Source organism: Ambystoma mexicanum, chromosome 8 (genome assembly GCF_040938575.1).
Source record: "Ambystoma mexicanum isolate Mex_15411 chromosome 8, UKY_AmexF1_1, whole genome shotgun sequence".
NCBI classification, from domain to species: domain Eukaryota; kingdom Metazoa; phylum Chordata; class Amphibia; order Caudata; family Ambystomatidae; genus Ambystoma; species Ambystoma mexicanum.
This window is the reverse complement of record NC_090929.1, coordinates 464,723,870-464,742,604: the sequence shown is the minus strand read 5'-3', so window position 1 is coordinate 464,742,604 and position 18,735 is coordinate 464,723,870. Positions and strand designations below refer to the sequence as shown.

At 43.6% G+C, this 18,735-nt stretch overlaps 1 protein-coding gene across 3 annotated transcripts in view; it reads right to left on the bottom strand.

Moving 5' to 3' along the window:
• LOC138472085 (tyrosine-protein phosphatase non-receptor type 11-like) overlaps nucleotides 1–18,735 on the bottom strand; it is a 532,490-nt gene that overhangs the window by 96,912 nt on the left and 416,843 nt on the right. For all 3 annotated transcript variants that reach the window (XM_069610075.1, XM_069610076.1, XM_069610077.1), the window contains exons 9-12: nucleotides 17,369–17,524; nucleotides 15,382–15,513; nucleotides 1,894–2,048; nucleotides 1,442–1,509 (exon numbers count right to left, since the gene is read on the bottom strand). In XM_069610075.1, the coding sequence (XP_069466176.1) occupies nucleotides 1,442–1,509; nucleotides 1,894–2,048; nucleotides 15,382–15,513; nucleotides 17,369–17,524 (511 nt within the window). The remainder of the gene's footprint in view (nucleotides 1–1,441; nucleotides 1,510–1,893; nucleotides 2,049–15,381; nucleotides 15,514–17,368; nucleotides 17,525–18,735) is intronic.

The following is an 18,735-nucleotide window of genomic DNA, read 5'->3' as shown; positions in this document are numbered from 1 at the left end:
TAAATGACTCCCACTTCTGTATATTATCTGTAAATCTGTACTACGTTTGTATCCTAAGTGATGCGCCCGGATGCCCTTTGGCCAGGTGTGCTATGTAAATAAATAAAACACAAATACACACACTACTATTCTCTTTTGGATCAGGTCCTGCAACACATAGCAACATAAATTGGAACTCTTGCCTAAGTCTACGAAAAGGATTTTAACCTTTTCAGCCACGTGCCCGCATAAACATGTCATGTCCAGTGTTTACTACGAGTATTTGTTAACCGACATTTTACTGGAATGCCCCAGAATAGTATTATGTGAGAGGCAGGGCAGCATACTACGGAACCAAAAAGATTAGTAGAAATTGCTTCAAATCTCTATCCCTCGTTAATATCCCCCAAATCATGCTCCCAAAACCTTTTTTCAGTGTGCTGTGGGTCTTGAAAGCGAAAGGCGGGTGTGGCTGGGAAGAGTCAGTTGCATGCCAGACCCTGTGCTCCTATTCTGGTCAACTGTATCTGGGATAACCATATTCATGCCAAGAATCCGACACCATTGGCAAGAAATGAATTCTTTAAGGAGACTACACTGCAATCTCACCTTTACACCATACAATCCCTCCCAGCACCAAGTCGGGATTCTTTGAGATAAAACCGATCTCACTTGGAATTCTTTACAATCCCACCTTAACATCTCTCAGCATTTATCACAGCTACCCCAAACTCCTCTACAAAAGGAGTCCAGTCACCTTGCTTTTAGGAAGCACCTGAAGACAGAGGCTAAAGGCCTCTAAAAGCATGGCCTGCTACCACTTTCTCCTCTGCCTGCGGGCAAATGCTGTGCTCTATAAAACTCCCCACCAAATACGCCTTCTCCTCCATGTAGCGAAGCCAGGATTTAATAGTTGTGCCCAACACACCCACATTCTCTTTATATCTACACTACAAGTCACCACCCACAAACTCACTTTCCTCTGAAGGAAAATATCTCAACACCATGTGCATGCCCCTGCCCTTGGTGCCCACCCCCAAACACTAGTGATTCAGTCCCAGTGCTCATATTCAGCTTTAGACCCAATCTCTCTTGTCAACAAAGCGCTTTACAAGTCATAACGCAGAGATACCAGGGAGTGGGTAGCTAACAATTGGGATGGGTTGGGGGTAATTTAGCAGCAAGGGATCTACAAGCAACCAGGGGAGGAAAAAGGGGGGCATATCACCCAGTCTCAGATAAGGTGGGAAGTGTTGGGGATGTGGACCTAGGTGTTAGAGAAGCGCCATTCCTTGAAGGGGAGGGAACTGGTTGTATAGAGGGATAATCCAGTGCAAGCACTGTGACTCCAAGCTGCTGGTAAAATTATTGGCTGCCCACAAATGTCTTGCTGTACAAACATCCCAGCTTCCAATCACACCCATGTCCTCAACTGAATTGAGCGATACACAGCTGAACACACCTTTATGAGCGATGATGTCCACCAAGAGATCGACCACAATGATGGTGCCTGTACGTCCGATTCCAGCACTGGAAGAGACCGATGAGGGAGATAACCCAGGGTTCAAGTAGAAAGAAAAAGGGAACATGTCAGAACTGCATAAAGAACATAGGCAAGTCAAGGAAAACAGTTCTGAAACTAGAAACAAGGCAAGTGATCATAAAGTTACATTGCAGTGTCTCCATGCAGATAAAACACACACACACACACACACACACACACACACACACACACACACAAACCCCCCCACCCCCCCCAATCTCCCCACCCCTCCCCTGCCCCCGCCCCCCCCCTAAAAAAAAGGTGGGCCAAAATAGACTGCATCTCCAGCCAGACTGGGAGCTTAGAGTCCTCAGATCTTGCAGTTGGACCAGTAACTTCACACCCCACTCTCAGGGATCCCCAGAATGTACCTGCAATGCACAATGATGGGCCTAGGACCTGGAATGCTCCTTTGTGTGCGGTTGATTTGGTCCAGGAAGCTGAGGACCCCTCCGGGCTTGTTCGGTACCCCGTGGTCTGGCCAGCTTAGGTACTGGTAGTGCCAAATTTTTCTGCTCGGCTCCTCCTGAAGAATGCAGGTAGACAATTGAAAGGAAGACATTCAAGCCAATGTATCAGGCAACCCCAAAGTTAAGAAAGAGGACAGCCGTGGAAGGCACTAATTGACTAAATGGCTCTGATGCAAGCCTGTACTGTACCGGCTGTAAGTGTACTAGGGGAGCTACAATTGGTACGATCTGTGCTAAACTGCTTGCATATGTGGCAGGCTAGCCGTGGCAAGCTGCCTTTGTGGCTGCCCATGCATGTATGGGATTTATAAAGCGCAAACCTAGCTGGGAAGTTACGGAGCGCCGTTCTGAAAGCTGCAGGTAGATGTGTCCACTGTGTTTGAATAAAGTGTCTACAATTGTCACTATGCTCTACCTGTCCTTTGTGAGGGATGTTTGTGCAAAGTACACCCCCTCCCTGAGTGTCCAAGCAGTTGAAACTGATCTGTTGAATTTTGCCTAGCAGTGCTCTGTTGGAAAGGAGTGGTATGTGTTAAAATGCAGAAATCATACCTCGGTTATGCCATTTTTCTTCATGATCAATACAGGAAGGAAGAATGAGGCAAAAGACTCATATGGTTACCATTAAAAGTCTTAGGCTATAGGACATAACTAAGTGTTAGCTAGACAGGCACTGATGTGACAAGACTGCAAGGATAGGGGTCCGACTATATTGGACAGGACTAGTTAGCTGGGCGGTGGATAGCTCAGTTTGGGCTTTGTGTGCAGATGGAGACTGGCTTCATTATTCAAGTTTTGAAATGATCTCAACTAATGGACCGGACGCTTGGCTTTAGTTGCATATGTCTGATTTTGTTTTGGTGAGGCATGTGTGTCGGATTGAAAACGGTTTAATGGAAGAGATCTGAGCCTCGTGAGGCTTGGGCAACATATGGGAGGAAGTAGAAGCCATTCCTTTAGTTTAGGGTGACGGCAAACTGAGAAGCATTCGTAAAACGGGAATTACCGTTGACCTTTCCGGCCAAGCACCGTTACTTTCAAGAAAGCTTTGAGGCAGAAAGCGTAAGGCCAAGAAACCAGACTAAAGAATCCTCCATTGTGCGTCGGTGATACCGAAGGCCATCCCGTGTATCTGACCAAAGGCAGGGAGCAGCAGCAGCAGCAGTCACTGTGGTATCGCCCTTGGCACCAAGAACAAAGAAGTGCCAGAAAGAGCAACTGTTAGGAAAGATTTCCATTCCATGTGTAATTTTCCCTCCAGTTGTGTACCCCCCCCCAACTTTTTGCTTTGTTTTTAACACCACAGTCTGACTTTACCAGAGGAGCCCAGCCTTCTGCTGCACTTCTATGGGCTTTTCGCACACTTTTTATGGGGAAACTGACATCCCTTAAGACAGTCAGTACTGGGAGACTGTTTCCCTTAGTCCTTGTAAAATGTTGCAACTCTTCTGCAACCTGTTTCATGTGCACCTTCCAGTATAGTGAACTTGGGTCTTCCTGTCATTTCTAAAGGCCCTAGTAACTCTCAAAGGATTTTTTTAGGAGAAGTGCAGATGTGCCTTGGACAGGGCTGGTGGCAGCTTATTTCGCATATTTGTAACTCTTTCTTGCCAGGTAAACCGCGATTACAGAGTTTGGCGTTGTTAGGTGGCCTGGCTCCAAAATGGCCATGCCACAAGGTTCTTGTCCGGTCCTTTGGCCATCTTGCCCATTCACCTTCCACAGGTCGAGCTGACCCGGGTCAGTCCTTATTTGGGCATGCATTTTCCTGCAAAGCACCAAGCTTTCGCGGGCTTCTGCATTCCTTGTGTGCGCGCCCCCAGGATGTAGGCTGGAACATCTGGTTCCAATACACATCCTGGGTGCCAGAGAGTCCGGAGTGCTGTGAATACCTGGAACCACTGTGATCCATGATTGGTCCACGTATGGTATGCCTGTATGTGAGCAGACCTCCCATTGCGTCCTCTTCGTTTTGGCGCAAAAGGAGATTCTAGATAAGAGAAGGCCCCAAACACCCATACCATGTCGATCTCTGGAGTTCTCACTGAACGAAGGATAGGGTCTAAGTATCCTGAGACTAAGAAGTCGAGTGGGGGAACTGCGGCTGACCCGCTGGAAGGTTTGGCACCCTGAACCCGTTGTCCTGCTGGACCCCTCTGCATCTGGTCATCCTAGAAGGTCTGCAGAGACGCTTCGACCCGTTAGAATAGTGGGACCAACTATTCTCGGTACCTTCTCTTAACCTGCAAGTAAGCCTTTTCGGAAGTGTCCTTGGACCAACCAGTGGATGACCAGCTTGCGCAGACGTTTTGCCCTGATACCACTGCCGTTTCAAGGAGGCCCTTGATACTTGGCACATCTCAAGCTCTGTGTTCACGGCACTTTCACACTGAATTTCGTACATTTGGCTTTCCCAGGTCTGGAGTAAAGTGAGTGCGCCCGAACCAGAGTTTATGCGGTTGCCGTGCCACCCAACCATGGTGACGCGCTTTGCAAGTTCATTGCAGCTGTGGTCCTCTGTGCCCGGACGCCTGCTGCAGTGGAACTGGCCTGATCCATCCAGCAGGAACGGAGAAATCATGTCTGTCCCTTAGGGGAATCAATGCTATATCTTTATCGCTGAAAGCCGCAGAGCCACGAGAGTGCTGCATTTGAACCTGCAACCGAAGTGGACTCGACTGCCGAAGTTTGGTGCAGAGTGCGCCGGGGGTCGCCAAGTAATTGCAACCTTAACCGGTGGCCCCTAGCGCATCCATCAATTTTTATGCACAAGTTGCCCCCGAGAGCCCCTCTCCTTTCCACTGCTAGTGCAAACTAGCAAACTATTCCCAACTCTTGGAATCCACACTGCACTCAAGTGGAGGCCCTCCTTGAATAGTGGGAACCTATTCTGCATCACCTCACCTACCTTCCTGAGCTGCTACAGCCCCTACAAGAGACCCTGCTTTGCCCATTTGAATTAACGCGTGCGCCAGCTTCGCAAGTACATTTGAGCATTAGGCTCCCCTCATTTTAGGGATTGGACTGCCATTTAGTTAGGATTGTGTTTGATGCAGAAGGGCCTAAAGACTATTTGCACTGCCTGCTTCCTTCCCGGTTTAGGTTGTGGACCCATTTGGTGCATTCATCCTTTGGACCCGATTGGCCTTGTTTATATGTGTAAAGATAGGATTGTGCTGGTTTAATAGTATTGATGTGATTTTCTTACTGTGTGTTGAATTGCAAAGGCCTTGGAGTGATTTGTAAGTGTCCTTTACTCTGTATGCTCATTGAGGTCTTTCAGTCACCCTCACCCCTCCTGACACCTAGTCTTGACTGCCACCATAGCTACCTTGATTGGTCTGGCTTGTCCAGAAGGTTACCCTGTGCCAAGAAACTACGCTGGCCTTCTGAACCTCTGCCCACCAGGTCAGAGTTCAGAAATCCATCTTAACAGCAACACAGCCAGTGAGTTGGGGAGACCTATGCAAGATCAATCTCGTTATACAATGTTGCCCCTTGCAACCTCAAGTTCAACACAGAGCTGGAACAAACAATGTTAAACGTGTGTGATGAAAGACGCAAGTCAAGCAAAACTACTTATGAATGTTTGAACTTGAGAAGGAACGATACAATACTGTTGACAGAGTGGCCCGGCATCTTCGATGTGCTCATTCGAAAGTCTCTGTACGGTATCCCACCAAGAGAAATGAAAGTAGAAGACTGATGGGAATAATTGTGTGAAGTTAATCGACGTGGTCCTGCAACAGTTCAAGCAAAACCCATCGCACATTCGAATGGCTTCGATTTTGATATAAAAAGGATCAGAGCTTGAACGAGGGAGATCCATAACAAGGGGATCTGAGAGAGATTCATGGTCTGAGGGAGACCAAGTGTGAATATAGTGATAAAAGGGGGTCTCAGCCGGAAGCAGGAGACCCATGTTGAACATTGAAAGCAAGAACTTGTGTCTGTCTTCACTGTTTGATTCTATGCCTTCTTTACAGGTCCCATGCCAGACTGACTATTCGATCTGAGTGAGGATTCAAACAAATGTCTGTTATGCAAGTGTTTCATGTGCTTAGCTGACCTAGGACTGGGCTCCACAGTTGTGGATGCGCTAATCTCCTTTTCTTGCAAACCTTGTGCTGTCTTCATGCGCAAATATTGTTGGGCCCTAGTCTAGGTCTTGGTTCCATTGCAGGATCCATTCCCTTTGCAGACATTACAAGGTGAGAAGGCCACTGAGCTGGCTGATCTATTTGAATCAACCAGTGCCTGCTCCTTGAATACCAGATAATGGGAGGCAAGAGTGGGGAGAAAGGTGGTGTTTTAAAGGATGTGTGAGAAGGCGAGACCAGCCCTGAACATCTACGACTGCTTTGCCTGCTAGGTTAACAAAGAAAGCTGCTAGGTTTACAAAGGAAGCTTGCATTATTGCATCCCAATCTGTAGGAACCTGTTGGAGGAGAAACCTGCACATGGAAGATTGCACTGCTGCTGCCCATGCTCTGTCTGCATGAAGGAAGCTTTCTCTGCTGCTGATGGCACTGTATCTGGTTTGTGAGCAAGGATTACACTGCGACTACCTGTGCTGCACCTGTTGTGTGGCAGGGGAAACTTGCTATCAAGAGCCTCCTCAGCACACCCAGACATTGTGATAGCAAAAATAGACAGGGGGCTGCAAGGGATCTGCAAGACACTGTACACATTACACCAGTTTTCACTCCCCTATACCCATCTAGGAAGAACCTTGAATGCAGAGCTGCTAACCAAGATTCTACAAGGATCCTCATCTTAAAGTGCCAGGCAGACAACACAGTGCAGGGATATGTACACCTAGGGAAGCGTATGGTAGAAGTGTGGGATTGTGCTTTACTGGGAGCTACAGTGAAAAGCCACTTGAAACATGGTGCCTTCAAGTATATGATTTTTTGATGAGCTGTGTTGTATGGCAAGGGATACATAACCGTCTCACAATTTTGCTCCCTGGAATCATTTACTGTCCTTATTCCATTAGGTTTGCATTGCACATTGCGTTTCGTTTATATGGGGGCTTGTAAAGCTCCTTGCACTTAAACAGAAGGTCTAAAAGCAGCGCTGATGATGACACTTGTGACTTCTGTGCCAGTATTTGGAGAGTTCTCAAAGGGCTTCGGAAGTACACTGTAGAGCAGGGCTCTGAAACCTTTGGCTCTCCAGAGGTTTTGAACCACAACTCACATTAGCCCTAGCCATGACAGCCAATGGTAAGGGATAATGGGAGTTGTAGTCCATCTGCAGAGGCGCAGGTTGCAGATTCTGCTGTAGAGGAAAGCACAAACTCCCAGTTTAGGCAAGAAACCGGACAATCACTATCCCTTCTTGCCAAAAGCTCACGAACAGTAGCAATAGCCAATAGCTTTGACCCTTGCATAGTGAACATTTGTATTGTGTTAGCAGCTAGTCACATATCCCAGACACGTTATTCACCAGGCATTGCAATCATATGCCAAGGTATTTACATTTCCCCAGTTATTGCCATTGTTAAGCCAGCCATACAGATCAATTACCAGACATCACCACCATATGCCCAGGTACTTAGATTTCTGAAATTCTCGGGACTGATACAAACAGTGTGACTACCTGGGCATATGGCAGACAGACTTGGGCATAGAATGCAATAGGTGGCATTATAGCCAAATAGTTTGACCAATACCCGCCAAACTATTTGCAGGACTTTTTAGCCTCTGCTCAGGTTCTCACACTACTTATTTACTATAGTTTGCCCTGGTATTTAAAACACATACCAAAGGATGTCACCATTTGAAAGAGGTTTAAAAATTGGTGACAAGGCAGGCACTCTGTTGCCAGTCATGTTTTCCTGCATTAGCTTCTCCTCCAAAGACACGTTTTCATGACTCCATCAATCTTCAGGGAGGCTGTGTTTCTTTGCTTTTTCAGGCGTGTCTTCATTTCCTTTTCAGGTGTGGCAAGTTAATTGACTAAGGATTCTGGTACTTGTATTTTTCACACTTAATTTTTCTTGCAGGTGGCTAGAAACAACTCCCTCCATAGCACACATCTTCCCCTTGATGCTTGGAGGGGGAAAGCCATTAAGTGCGAAAAATACAAGTAACAGAATCCTTAGAGTCAATTAACTTGCCACACCTGAAAAGGAAATGAAGATACGCCTGAAAAAGCAAAGAAACACAGCCTCACTGAAGATTGATGGCGTCATGAAAACGTGCGTTTGGAGGAGAAACTAATGCAGGAAAACCTAACTGGCAACAGAGCGCCTGCCTTGTCACCAATTTCTAACCATTTGAAAGATATTGCACTTAAATGTCCAGGTACTTGCAGCATTTGTAACTATTGCCATTACATGCCCGGGAAACTCCCACTGTGTGTCGGGTATGGCCATTATTTGGCCTGGTGATCATAATCTGGTGGGCCTTGCAAAGTATTTACACCCTTTGTCTTGCGTGGGATCCGAGCCAGGTTGGCACAATATCGGGGGCACTATGCTTCTCTCCTGCTCTTTTCCACCAATGCAGTAAGGAAATTGCTCGTTTTCCCTAGCAAACCATCTGCTAGGGAAAGAGGTTTGTGTCCTTGGTTCAATTCCTGAATTCCTGTTTGAGCACAATTCCGCAAAGCTGGACAAGCCCTTTTATCCCCTGCGCCCCAAATCCTCTCCTTGCCAAACCGAAGAACACTTATGGAACTAGAGCTGCATCATGTTAGAATTTGGGCTGCCACATGCATTACTTGTGATGGATGTATGAATGTAGATGGTACATTAATCTCAAACAGCCTGGTGCCTTATGCTCCCACTAAATCCCAAGTATATTATACCGATACTCAAAAGTGTTGCAGAGGCCAAAACAGCAAGGCTCTGCCTCCATTAACGACTCTTGAATATTGGTTTTGATGAAGCAGTAATTAAGGTATGAAGGCATCACTGGAAGCCAAAACCAAAACATCATCTTGGTAATACACCTGAGGGGGACGTAGGAAGGAGGTCAAGGGGAACAATGAAAAAACGTTTGGTTTAATCCTATTTGACAGACTGCTATTTGTAATGCAGGGGGATGGAAACCCCCCATTTGGCTGAGGTTAAGTCGGGCCCCACTTGAAAGTATTAATGGACTTTGTTGGTGCTCGAAGTGAGATAGGTTCGACGTTTTACCCTGAATCTCCTGTGAGCTATATTAAGCCCTGATTGCAAGCACATACCACTAGCAAGCTTGCAGTAAAAAGAGGAACTGTCACACATCACTCTCCTCTTTGCCTTCTTCGCACAGGTCAATAGATGGTCCTCGTTTGTTACATTTTTTGCTGTAAGCAAACGTGCACATTACATTCTGCATTAAAATCTAGCTTTCAAGCACATTACTGAGTGTATAGTCATTGCTAGGTAATACAATCAGGGTAAGACCTCTTAACAGTGCGCTGGGACTGCAATGTATCTATAATGGCGTACTACAGAACTCGTGTATTGATGTTCTACCATTGACCTCAAATAATATACACAGATATAAAATACTAGTGAGTTGCGCTCCTCAAAAAAATGATCATCAAATTCTATTACATTTAACAAGTAAGTCTGTACACATGGTACATGTACAAATAATTAAGTTTATTGTTATTTTCTTTCCAATCACAGCCGACGCATGTTTCGACCTACAGTCCTTCTCAAGCCTGATTATTGAACTGGTGTTATGTTACAATGTCAATTTCACCAACATCTGTACACAGAAACAATTACCAAACACAAGAAATAAAAATCCATACCAGGGTCAAGGTTGGGAGACAGACAAAAAAGCAAACAAAAACAAAGGAAAAGCGAAAACTCAAATTGAAATACAACAGAATATAACTGGATTTCATAATTGAGACAGATGCTTTCTTTCATTGCCTTATCTGTTAGCACCAGCACTAATGATTAGTTCTATAATAACAGTAATATGGATTTGGTCAAGCACCCAAAATCCCTGTATGAGGGTTTTCCGGAAAAATGCTGGACTAATTGAATACTATACTCTTGATGCACACTTGCATTGTGCAATGTTAACTGTGATCAATTTTGTTAGTAATCAATACTTATCTTGCAGTGTCTCTGCTCCTCACTGATGGACATGAGTTAATATAATGATGGTGTCCCATTAAAATGCCCTCCATACTGCATCACGTGAGATACAAATTGTGTAAACTCAACATCTTTAGTAATTTGTAATATTCTGTAATCAAAATAAATAAACAAACAATTTGGTATTAGTCTTCTATAATTCTCTAAACTATGTCAATCATGGCACCAAAGCGGGTCTTTGTGTAGTCGCACAATGATGGTTAGGTTACCCTCAACTGCTGCTGGATATTTCAATGGACTAGTTTTCCTAGAATCTTCTTTATTAGCTGTGCACATTGCTGAATATATTCATTGGAGACTTAAGTTTTACATAAGAGATCCCTATTAGGGATATACATTCATGGACTTACCTCTAAATGCTTCAGTGTGCATTAAATATTGCTAATTTGGCATGAAAGTTCTCTCCTTCAGACCTGATATATTTTCCTGCAAAAGGCAGGAACATTAAATAAATATGTACCGTTGTGACAGTCCTTCACTTGATTTCCCATTGTGCCATTAATTCTATTGTAACATGATTCTTCTGTATCTTTTAATGACTTGTTGCAGTAAAAGCCTCCATAGCTCTGTTTGTCGAATCCAAGGATAACCTATTATCAGGAAAATGTTTTACAGGTCATACCATGTTCAATGGTTTAGAATAGTTCAAAATGAATATATGGCTACTTAGATTTATTCTGTCCCCAACGTTAATTAATCTTACCTCAAATGGAAGGGGTGTCCTGTATTCAATCATCCAATTAACACCCGCGTTTCTAAAGAATGATGTCAACCACCATTGATGACTCGAATACAACATGATTAGGATGATCTAGTCAACCATTATCAGTCTGAATGCCCAATGTGGGTCTATTAGGATGCAGAATTAGATCCTTCACATTCTATAAGTAATAATGAATAGCAAGTCTTATTCAAATGCGGGCCCTAGCCATATGTTGGTGAACCTTAGTAGGTGACCAATGGGGTAACAATGTGTCCTGTTTTTAACATATCAACTTGCCACAATCTGACTGCCCCTTAAAAATAATTAATCAATATAAAGTCATAACCATCTCTCCTGCCAGTAAGGGAACTATTTTAAATATAGTTGCTTGTCAATTTATGTTTCTCATCAATGTAAAGTCACACATTTTCTCTCCCGTCAGTAAACAAACTATTATAAATATAGTTACTTGTCATTTTGTCTTCTAATGTAAATTGAACATCGATTAGATTGTACGGCATTTTGGGTGCTTCATCTCTCCACAGTTATAATGCATTTCAAGTACTTAATAGTACACAACTTGTAGAGCCTCGCAAAATAGTTCTAATATTGAATTGCACCAGAGTGTTGTACATGGTATGGGAAGCAACATTGTTCCCTCCTTTGGTACAATTAGTCATCTCTTAGTCGGTAACCTTACATATACTCCAGGCAGTTAGCTTGTATAAAAGAATAGATTTCATAGGCATATAAAATACCAATCATAATGCATGTTTCATTCATTGATGTCCCAGAATTCAACAGCTTTTGCGAGGAAACATTAATTTTGTGTTCTGAATTGAGGCCTTCCGTTGTGCCCAATAGGATACATATGCATCTTGATTCTATAAGTCTCAAAATGAGTTTTAAATCTCCCTACATTTGCCACATTTCTCTTTCATTTGCCCAATGAATTACAGATTACTTTTGATTTGCATCTGGTGGCATTCCTGCCAATGGTAACCTGGGATCTTGTTGATTAAGACTTGCTAATTGCTCCCTGATACGGATTCTTAGCGGTCTTATAGTACTGCCAATATCTAATGTTCTACCCACACATATTATGGCACATACTACATGTGTAGTTTTACAGTTAAGGAAACCCTTGATTGAAATGCACGTACCTGCCTTATAAATAAATCATAATCCCGGTGTGCATTCTTGCACATACTGCATGTCCCACATTTGTGGAAACCTGTAATGGTTCTCAATCAGTCACTACCACTGACTGTTGAAATGAGGGGCACAGTTTGTTCGTAGTTGTCGGTGCTCTAGTGAATACAAACTTGGTCTTTCTTTCTATGAATTGCATTAAGTCAGTGTCCATGCATAAGAGGTACCAATGTTTCTGCACTATTCTATATAGAATGTGTGCATCCTTGGAATATTGTGTGATGATGTCAATATAGCTTCTCTTTTCTGAACCTCCCTTAGAGACGTTGTCATTCCAGTTCTATCCAAACTTCTGATCTTATCACGAGACTTTCGAACATTAGTAGGTGAATGTCCCCTTGCCTGAAATCTCTCAGTAGTTCACACTCCTTCTCAAAGTACACATCTTCACTACAGTTCGAGTGCTCGATGAAATTCACCTGCGGGTAGATTATTTACAGTGGCTCTCCTGTGGCAACTGCTTGCATGAAGTACAGCATTAACCACAGTGGCCTTACAAAATGTTGTTTCTATTTTACCATTAGCAATGTAAACATGTAAAACAAGAAAATCTATGCCCTTATCCCAGTGCCCTGTGAAAGCAATACCAAAATCATTACTTTTCAAGTATTGTGTACATTCTGCAAACAAATGTTCCTAACCATTCCATACTATGATATCATTGATATGTATTCTCCAACTATGTTTATCAAAGTCACTGTTCTTGAGAGCATGTGTTGTATCGAAGTGTGCAATAAAGAGGTTTGCCAATTACTGTGCACATTTAGCCCCCATTGCAACTCCTCTAGTCTGCAAACTATGCTCCTCATTTCTTGACACCAGCTGCATACCAACAACCAGTGGTAGTGACTGGTTGAGAACAGGCTTCCACAAATGTGGTACATGCAGTATGTGCAAGTATGCACAAAGGGATTGCGATGCATTTATTTCTAAGGAAGGTACGGAAATTACAATGAAGGATTTCATTAACTGTAAAACTACACTTGTAGTATATGCCAAGATATGTGTGTGTAAAAAATACATATTGGCAGTACTGATAGACAGCTAGGAATCCTTATCAGGGAGCACTTAGCAAGTCTTAATAACCAAGATCACAGGTTACCACAGGCTCATCACTGGCAGGAATGCCACTAGATGCAAAACAAAAGTGACCTGAAATTCATTGGGCTAATGAAAGCGTAATTTGGCAAATGTGGGGCAGATTTAAAACTCATTTTGAGACTTTTGGAATCAAGATGCATATGTAGATTACGGGGCACAACAGAAGGCCACAATTCAGAACACAAAATGTATGTTTTCTTGTAAAAGCTGTTGAATTCTGGGGCATAAATGCGTAAGATGCATTACGGTGGATATTTTAATATGCCCATGAAATCTATTCTTTTATACAGGCTAACTACTTGGAGTATATGAAAGGTCACTGACTAAGATTACTCTCATGTACATTTAAATATTTGTACCAAAGGAGGGATCAACGGTTCTGCCCATATTATGTACGCACTGGTGCTATTCAATATTATAACTATTTTGCGAGGATCTACAAGTTTTGTACTACTGTTAAGTACTTGGAATGTATTATGACAACTGTGGAGAGATGAAGCACCCGAAATGCTGTACAATCTAATCAATGGTCAATTTGTTTATACTAGAAGACAACTTGACAAGTAACTATACTTAAAATAGTTTGTATACTTGTAGTAGTGTGTTTACTGGCAGGAGAGACAGTTGTGACTTTACATTGATGAGCAAGATAAATTGACAAACAACTATTTAAAATAGTTTGCTTACTGGCAGGAGAGATGGTTGTGACTTTATATTATTTAAGGGGCAGTCAGCATGTGGCAAGATGACATATAGGGCCTCATCACGAGTTTGGCTGTAACCCTTAAATCCGGTGGTAGCACTGTTACCGCCGGATTTAAGGGCCCGCCAAATCAGGGCTTCGGCGGATTTCTCCCCAGCTCTGAGCTGGGGGGAAATCCGCTGAAAATTCGCGCTCATACCGGCGGCGGGAAATCCGCCGGCGGTATGAGCGCAAAATTTCCCCATTGAGCCCAACACGCTGGTTGCTAATGGGAAGATTCGATACAGGACACCCCTTCCATCTGAGGTAAGATTAACATTAGGGACAGAATAACGGTAAGTAGGCACATACTAAGTTTAAACTATTATAAAACATTGAACATGGTATGACCTGTAAAACATTATCCTGATAATAGGACATGCTTAGATTCAACAAACAGAACTATGGAGGCGTTTAATGCAACAAGTCATTAAATGATACAGAAGAATCATATTACGATATAATTAATACGCACAATGGGAAATAAAACAGAACTCTCTTAATATATTCACAATTTTCACAGCTTATAAAGATGATTCTAGGAAACTAGTCCATTTAAACATCCAGCAACAGTTAAGGGTAACCTAACCATCATTGAGTAAGTGTACGAAGACACACTTTACTAATTCCATGATTTACATAGTTTAGAGAAATATAGAGGACTAATACCAATTTGTTTATTTGGATTTACAGAATATTATAAATTAATAAAGATGGTGAGTTTACACAATTTCTATCTCACCTGATAAAGTATGGCGGGCATTTTAATGGGACACCACCATTAGATTAACTCATCTCCACCAGTGAGGAGCAGAGACACTGAAAGACATTTATTCTTTTCAAAACAAAACTGATCACAAGTGTTAACTTTGCACAATGCTAGGGTGCATCAAGAGTATAGTATTTGATTAGTCAAAAATTCTGGAAAACAAGCATACAGGGATTTTGGGTGCTTGACCTAATCCACATTACTGTTACTAAAGAACTGATAATTAGTGCTGTTGCTAACAGACAAGGTCATGAAAGGAAGCATCTGTCTCAATTATGGAAGAATTATATTCAGTTTTATTTTCATTTTTCCTATGGTTTTGTTTGATGTTTTGCCTGTCGCCCAACCTTGAGCCTTGTATGTATTTATATTTCTCAAGTTTGGCAATAATTTTTGTGAACATATATTGGTGAAATTGACACTGTTTAATAACTTCAGTTCAATAATCAGCCTTGAGAAAGAATTTAGGTCGAAACACTTGTCGGCTATGATTGGAAAAGAAAAGAAATGTAATTTATGTACATGTTCCACGTGTACAGACTTGTTAAATGTACTAGAATTTGATCTTTTTTGGCAAGCGCAACTCACTAGTATAATCTTATATCTGTATAGTCATAGCTATCTAGCTGCAAAGAAAGCCTAGAAATGAGTTGTGACATTTGCACTGCTGTGGTCAAATCTAGTGAGACAGGATTATATAGAAGGAAAAGAAATAGGTTCACATGGTTGAATGCAGAGTTCAGGGAGCTTACCCGGTCGGTCCTAGAGATTTTCAGCTCCCGCAGGATGTAGTCTTGAGCTGGCTGTTCCCCCACACTTCGTACACATATACAGCCATACTCCTTGGTACAGTTCTCGTCTGGCCAGTACCGAACACACTTGTTCTGGTAACAGAAAATGACTGTCAGTAGGGTTACAGAGAATGGAATTGTTAATGGAAGTGAGGAGACAAGTCACTGAAATCTAAACTGGTAGAAACACAGGTTTTTATTAAGCAATAGAACCCGAAAAGTGGGGCATTACTGGTCTGGTAATGCCCTGAGGCATCACTTACAAGCCCGAGTGAAGTAAGGGCTTTAGCTCAAGCCCTGGGGCATTACCAGATCAGTAATGCCCCCTCCTAGGGTTCTATTGCTATTAGTACTCTGGCACGTCGTACCTGGGTACTAATAGCATTTTCTTCTCGAGCGGAGAAATGGCATTGAAACCGTTTCTCGACTCAAGAAAAACAATGTGCAAAAAAAAATAGCCGCTAGGGATCAGGCTGAAGGGAATGGAGGCCAATGTAAAAATGTAAACAAACAAAATGGCCACCATAGAAAGGGGAGAAGGGACTCCATTTAGTCCCTTCTCCCCTTTCCATGGCGGCTAATAGTATGCTGGAGATGCACCGGGAACAATACTGTTCCCGGTGCCAGCGAGGGACAATGCTGCAGAAGGTAAGTGGGGAGGGGGAGGAGGGCCCTAAATATGTGGAAAAGTGTGGTGGGGTGCAGGAAGTGCACTTACTCCATTTCCAGCGAGTGAAGATGGCGGCCCCTCGCTCTGAGCCGACTTGGAGTGGGGTCTTACCCTGTGTGGTAAGGACCCCGTTCCAAGCCTCCTCACTGTCTGGGAGGCCGCCACCCTCCTCTCGCCAGGTACTAATAACACAGGGGCAGAGGTATTTGTCAAAAGACATCTGCTCCAGAACAGAATGGGGGAGCCCATACACATTCAGTACAAACCAAGGGAGCGCACCCAATGGCATTACATATTCGGGGAGGAACACATTGAACACTAACACAGGCAGAGGGAGGTCACCCAACTCCAGAATGGTTCCATGTGATGTTACCGAACACTGTTATACCGAACACTAATGCCGAATAGATATTACCGGAAAAAACAATTGGGTATTTTTTTAATTTAGTTTTTTGGGGGTGAGGGGTCCCTCAAACCCCGTTTTCTCCTGGTTGTATCCCAATCGCAACCACCTCTCTACCCGTTTTACCCCTTTACCCCAAATCCCCCCATCTATTTAAACAAAAAATTGGTAATAACCATTCAGTATTACAGTGTTCGGTAAAACCTATTCGGTAATATCACTGGATACCCTCCAGAATAGCTTAGCGATCATATCCTACTGCAGTAGAGATTGCAGGGATTATATCAATTGCAACACAAGGGGAAGGGGAAGTGGGGTGGACAAACAACCTCCAGAACAGACAGAGGGAGTGCTAGATGCCCACACACACCCAGGGAGCAATTGACACCAGAACAGACGTGGGGAAGTAACCAACACAAGCACAGACTCAGGGAGCCTACTCTTGTCTTTGCAATTACATAATGCATTGTGATCCTACCAAAGCACTCTGGGCAATAGGAAGCCGAAAGAAACATACTTACACCACATTCTACACAAGAGCAGCAGACAATACTTTGAGATGCTCATGGATAATACTTACGAAGTTTAATTTGTTTCACCCAAAGGTTATGGGTGGTACATGCTGTTATGACAACAGTCATCCATCTCCCCACCACCTCCAGTACCTCTCACCATCCATGTTCCACCTCTAGTAACACAAAATTACTGCCACTCCAAACTCTCCCCTGCAAGAGCTCCACCTCTGGAAATATTGTGGCACCTATGCTAATCTTCTTGGAATGCACATCCCTACTTCATCTCTTGCAATGTTCATCTACCAGTGCCTCGACTCCACCAATGTAAGAATCTTCCTTATACCCACAGATATAACTCACCCGTCCACGTTCCACTTCTTTGGTCGTCATGACAATAACGTGCGTACCCTCCTGGTAGACCATTGCCCAGAAGTCACGCACAGTGTTCTGTAGACAGCCCTGTGTGGCGATGTACACCTTGCCCTGGTCCAAACTCTTGTCATCTTCTGGGGTGCCCTGCGGAGAGCAAGCAGAGCCCAGTGGGTATTCTGGAAGGAGAGGGGATGGAGAGTCAGGGAGCAGGTGTGCAAAGAGGAGACGGGTAGGCCAGGAAGGGAGGATATTGCAGGTGGTGATGCATGGTGGGGCAGGCGGCAGAAGGAGCCCAGGGGCCAATAGAGAAGAAGGTGGTTGATGGGCAGAGGATAAAGAGTGCAGGTTAGGTCACACCATGCAAATCACACTGTTGACAGAAAGGCTTATTAGCACTTATCATTAATACTGGGTATGAAATAAGCCGTGGAAGAAGACATCTTAGTAGTCTACTGATTGAAACACAGCTAGCAATCTTTTCCAAAAGGCCGTGCTATGATGCAAAGTCCAAAAGGAAAAAGTATGAAATGCCGCAGGGTAAGCACACGAACCAGAAAGGTGCTCCCACCACATTTCTTACCTCCCAAAAGCAACTGTTTTTTGCCATCAGTGATCAAACAGGAAAATACTAAATCATATTTTCAAAAAGGAGCGATGGTCCTCCTAGGAAAAAGGTTTGATAATTGCAATGTGCTTTGAACTGAATCTGGTGGTTCCTCTTCAAAATTCCGAAATAAAGGAGGCGATTGATTCTTTTGTGACATTACTTCAGAGTATGGAAATACTTGTCTTCATTAAAATTGCCACTTTGAATCACTGGCGAGAGAAAACTCTGCTGGATTGGTGCGATTGCATCATTCATGTGTGGAAAGTCTGCAAGTAAACAGTGAACCAGCAACATTTTATGGTTTGGGGGAGGTTCGGACATAATTTCTCTGGGCCACTGAAGTGAGCTATTATTTACCATGGAATATTTGGCAACAGTAACAGTGTGGATTTGAAAAGCACCTTGTTTACAGAGTCGAATGTTGAAAAGCCTGTGTGTTTTCTCCCCTTGGGGACTTTGGGTCTGGCGAGTGGGATTTAGAGGTTCTTTAACAATGGAAGCGGGTCTGTACGGATTCCTTCTGTGACCGTCTCTGCCATAAAACAGGGACTAAGGTAGGGTGATGTGACAAATCACAGAATCTTGCCACTTCTCCCCAGAGGGGAGCCCTTCCCTGTGTGGATAGGGAGGCGAGTCTGCTATGCATATTTTACCCTATGGTCGGCAGTAAGTGGGACCAAACAGGAAGAGACTCCCCTCTTGGGGATAGGGACTCCTGTTCTGTGAATGAGCTCCTTAATCCTCCTAT